The 4,828-nt window shown below is 38.9% G+C and overlaps 1 protein-coding gene across 2 annotated transcripts in view; it reads left to right on the top strand.

Moving 5' to 3' along the window:
• The first annotated feature begins 279 nt into the window (after positions 1–279).
• The window catches only part of skap2 (src kinase associated phosphoprotein 2), an 11,616-nt gene continuing 7,067 nt past the window's right edge, over positions 280–4,828 (top strand). Inside the window, exons 1-7 of one of the 2 annotated variants that reach the window (XM_025061768.1) lie at positions 280–436; positions 1,485–1,590; positions 1,690–1,715; positions 2,681–2,779; positions 3,595–3,675; positions 4,060–4,143; positions 4,613–4,737. In XM_025061768.1, the coding sequence (XP_024917536.1) occupies positions 289–436; positions 1,485–1,590; positions 1,690–1,715; positions 2,681–2,779; positions 3,595–3,675; positions 4,060–4,143; positions 4,613–4,737 (669 nt within the window). In that variant the 5' untranslated portion in view covers positions 280–288. Of the gene's footprint in view, positions 437–1,484; positions 1,591–1,689; positions 1,716–2,677; positions 2,780–3,594; positions 3,676–4,059; positions 4,144–4,612; positions 4,738–4,828 lie in introns of both variants that reach the window. The other variant, XM_008323393.3, reaches the window with a different exon arrangement.

The following is a 4,828-nucleotide window of genomic DNA, read 5'->3' as shown; positions in this document are numbered from 1 at the left end:
GTCCCAAATAAACACAGCACGATAAATGATATGAGATTCTGAATATTTTTATATTAAGTAGTTTTGTTTCACTTAACTTTTTTCTATTTTTGCTTTGCTGCAGTCTTCTGCACCAGCTGCGGGGCTCGCCCCTCCACTTTGGCAACCTCTGGTGTAAATGATGTGAGATGAGGATTAAACTTTAGCTTCAGAGGAGCCTGTTATACAGAGCAGGGGGGGCGGGGGGGGGGGGGTGGGCTGTGGTCACTGATAAAAAATAAAGCTATACTTCCTTGTGCGTGTGCGTGAATGCGTGCGTGTGTGTGTCCGTGTGTGTGTGTGTGGCCACTCAGTGTCACTTCCGTGTCATGTGAAGATTGTCCTGCGTCCACCGCTGCCTGTAACGATTTGACTACGATGCGATCTGTTCCAGAGGAGGTGACCACGCTGATCTCAGGTACAGACCGAGCACACACCGCGTTTGGTTGTTTACTTCTTTATTTTTGGAGCCTCGAATTTGAATGACGTCCATGTTTAATCTTTTAATGTTCAACTAAATTCTACCGTGACGAGACCGTTGTGTTCAAAGAGGAAGCTCTGACTTGATGCCTGGTTGTCACAGTGTGTTATAAATAACAGCCACAACTGCGTGCGGCGTCGTATGTTGAGCTAAAGCTACAAACTGTTGAGAGAAGACGGTATCAGTTCAGACTGACGATGATCAGCGATTAAAAAAACCCCAGAATAATGACTGTATTTTTAAGTTGTCATCATTATCCTATGTCAAAATTCTGGTTCGGGGGCCAGTTGTATCACAGGAATGAACAGGTGTCATTTGGATCAATACTCTTTTTTTCTTTTTTTTCTTTCTGCCATAAATGCTGGAAGTTACCTTTTAAATAACATCTATATAATTTAACCAGCTTCATGTATTTGTTTTATTACGTTTTTTATCATGCTTCAGTTTTATATTTTAGGAATTATCTTTGGAAAAGTTTTATATTTTTGTAGATATTTTGTACAGTTGTTTCTATACTTTTGATTCAGGTATATAACATTTGATATGTAGCTATAGCTAACGTTTAGCTCTCTCTTTTTGTCAACTGTGTTTTCTGCTTTTAACGCTAACATGGGTTAATCTTTAGATACCTCTTTAGCTAACTTTGAGATTTCTTTTGTAATATTTGTTTTAATTTGTTTGGTTAGTTACTTGGTCAACCTGTAGCTATATTTTCGCTAACTTTTAGATATATCTTTGCTAAACTATAGCTACATTACGTTTTTAAAGTTACTTTTGGACAAATATATTCTTTTTCTGGGCTAACCTTTTGGATGTGGTCAGTGTAACATTTGTTTGATTTGAGCAACATTTTAAGCTGCTGATGATGGTGATGATTCCAATGTTTGTTTTGTTTTAATAATGTGAACCTGGTGCAGAATATAAAACAACTGGATAATCACGGGGAAATTAGAATAACTTACAACTTTCTCCTGACTGTGTGCAGATCTAGAGCATTTCCTCAACGATGGGTTAAAAGCGGAAAATTTAAGTAAAAAGGCAAAGGAGAAAAGGGAAGCCTTAGCCAAAAGGATTCGCGACGTCAGACTGAGGTACGTTGGTTTAGTAACTGTTAAATATAAACATGACTTAGGACTGACGTCTTGGTGGTAATGTTGTTGTGTTTTTTTTTACTTCTATTTCTTCATCAGTTTTCCACATGAGTTCAAGGACAAATGTGAGTCTGTTTTTATTCTTTGTTGTTTTAATATTGGACAATGCATTGTTGCAGATTGACATGCTGATAAATCAGCTTTAAATTAAGCTCTAAGAAAATGTACTGGATATAAAGTTGGATATAAAAAGGATTAAACATGATGAGGAAACATTTAAAAGAACATGGCTTGCTAACTGCTAACTGCTAACATGTTTACTTTTGCAGTATAGCAGCCAAAAACATTCACAATCTGCCAGTACAGGTAAAAGAAGTGACTCGGAGGTTGTTAGCAGGGTTAGCTTGGCCTAGCTTCCGTTAAAACAGCACTTGTACACAATTACAAATTTAAACACTAAATACTAGCACGCTGCTTCCACTGTGCTTACTAGCGCGTGGCTAAAACATTACATGCTAGTGGGCCAATAACAGACTTTCTACTACCTTACAGTGTCCAGTAGTCAGTCAGAAGTCAAACTAGATGTTATTTTGGTTTGTTGTCATATCTGTTCCCCACATTCTCAGCAGCTCGTTATTAAGTTGTACTTCCTGTGTGTGTTAATCAGAAAAAGTGTGTTTTGATTATATCTAAATTGACCTTTGTGTTGAATTGTTGTTATTTACTTGGTATATTTTAATATTTGATGACTAGTGTGCCATATTTGTTACATTAATTAAATACAAACCAAATACAGAGACATTTGTCGATATATGTTATGGATTAATAACATTTATACAGTTTGACATTTAAAACCAGGCCTACATGATGCTGGTGTGGAAATTAGTAAAAAAACAACAACTGTGAAACAAACTTTAAATGGTTTATGTTCAACTGGCAGGTTTTATGAAGTGGTTTCCGTCTTCTCAGGCTCTTACTTTCACAGTTAGTACCAGAGTGGGATTCACATCATTTAAAGTGTTGTGGGAACCACAGCTTTGCATCATAACGTGTGTGATCACCATATATCTCCCTGTGTTGACATCAGTAGGTGGAGATGACTCCGAGAAGGAGGAGGAAGCTGATAGCAACAACGACAGAGAGTCCCTGCAGTCGGAGCGCACGGACAAAGATGACGACACGTATGAAGGTATTAGCCACAGGGCACTTAGCGCACGTCCCGGGTTGACACGTTAAACGCTAACAAGCCCAGGATTAAAGTATTGGAAATCTCATCTTGGCATGAAAACACACAAATCACGGCGTCCACGCCTCGGAGAAAGTGACTTTGAGTGGCACAATGAAGGAGACATTCCAAGTGTAACTTGGCAACATACTTGAGGAGCAATTTGGAGGCACTGCTGGTGCTCCCTCCACCCTCCCTGCTCCCACCCCCACACCGTTTGACAGCCAGAGCATGCTTTATGGCTCTGAGCCACAGTCTGGGGCCTGAAAATTACTGCCACGGCTGCAGTTTGAAGAAAAACATTCCTCAATATACAGTAGCTTTAACCCTGTGTCCTACACTGAAGTAATCTATGCACGACTCAAGTCTTTTTTATTTATTTATTTTTTCAAACACAGTATCAGGGAAATCCTCGCGAGGCAGTGATTAGCGTCAGGAGTTTATGGTCTGGAAGCAGCTGCCAGTTTTATGGGCGCTCTTTCACACAAAGCAACTTTGACACAACGGTTGAACATTTGCATTGAAGTTGCGTGATGCATGGGGAATCTGCGGCGTGACCTCCAGCGAGAAGCAAAAACATTGCCTGTCGGAGCTTCCGTGACCTTAAGTTTTTATTCCAGCATCCATCAGTTGAACTGGTGATAGCGGAGTCAACCAGAAACACATCTGCTCACGTTTAATGTTTAATAATGAATGTAATTTTCACACAAACAGGCGTCGCCATAAAGGAGAGGAGTTTGAGAGAAAAGATACAAATTTTAAAAAAAATATTTTCCCAGGTGCCCAGCAGTCTCCACCAGTGGCAGCCCAGGACCTGACATCTGTCTTCAAGGCAGGCTACCTGGAGAAACGCAGAAAAGGTGAGTGCAGTGATAAAACAGAGATATTCTCACCACGGACAATAACAAATCTTCAAAAATTAAGGTTTTGACTCGGGCTGTTGGACAAACATTTTGGAAAAAAAAAAAAAGAAACAACAAGAAGCAATTCAGGGAGCAAACGAATGTATTTAAAGGGAAATTATTACAACAGGAACTTTTGGTCCCAAAGTGACATTGACAAATCAGGATTTCTTTGAAATGATCAGATGGAACTGCAGTAGATGAAAACCTGCAGCAGAGCATCATATTTTTAAGCTCTTATTTTGAAATAAGAAGACAGAGACATTTCTTTTTTTAAAATGTTATCATTTAACTGCATTACAAACAATAAATCTTCATGTCATTCTTTGTTTCCCTCCAAAGATCACAGCTTCTTCGGCACTGAGTGGCAGAAGAGATGGTGTGCTCTCAGTCACCATACGTTCTACTATTATGGCAGTGAGAAAGGTACGGTTACAGTTCTCTCTCTTTAACAAACCAATCCCTGCTAAATCCCAGTCTTGTCTTGTTTGAAGGATTAGGGACAGATTAGTTTATCATATTAACTTAACCCAAACTGAAACTGAAATTCCTCCTTTGAAAATGGACCAAACTAACACAAAATTCTGTATTTGGACGTACTAGCTTTTAATGAATGTAATTAATCACCACTACAGTAATTTGGGAACATTGTCTTTTTATATAGAACTGTAAAATGTAATATCTTTTTATAACCTAATGAAGTCAACATAGGACTTAAACTCTGAGATTATGAAGATTAAGGCCAGACCTCTGTTTATTCTCCACTCATATTTCCAATTAAGTATTTTATTGTCAGTTAAACATACTTTACAGATTTAAAGTCAACTTCCCAACTTTATTTTCAAAATGTACAGTATGTATAACTCACCTCCACTTACTTTTCTTTTGTCAACAGACAAGCAGCAGAAAGGTGAGTTCAGTATTGACGGCTACTCTGTCAAAATGATCAACACCCTGAGGAAGGACTCAAAGAAAGACTGCTGCTTTGAGATTTGCGCCCCAGAAAAGCGGGTCTACCAGGTACGTCGTCCCACACTTCACCACCGATGTCTTCTTCAACTCAGACGAAAATTAAAGTTTGACGTGTGTCCAAGCTTGAACCGGTGCATTA

This window comes from Cynoglossus semilaevis, chromosome 13 (assembly GCF_000523025.1).
Source record: "Cynoglossus semilaevis isolate Cse_v1.0 chromosome 13, Cse_v1.0, whole genome shotgun sequence".
In the NCBI taxonomy this organism is placed as follows: Eukaryota; Metazoa; Chordata; class Actinopteri; order Pleuronectiformes; family Cynoglossidae; genus Cynoglossus; species Cynoglossus semilaevis.
Note: the sequence above shows the minus strand (reverse complement) of the source record. Positions and strands in the feature narration are given on the sequence as shown.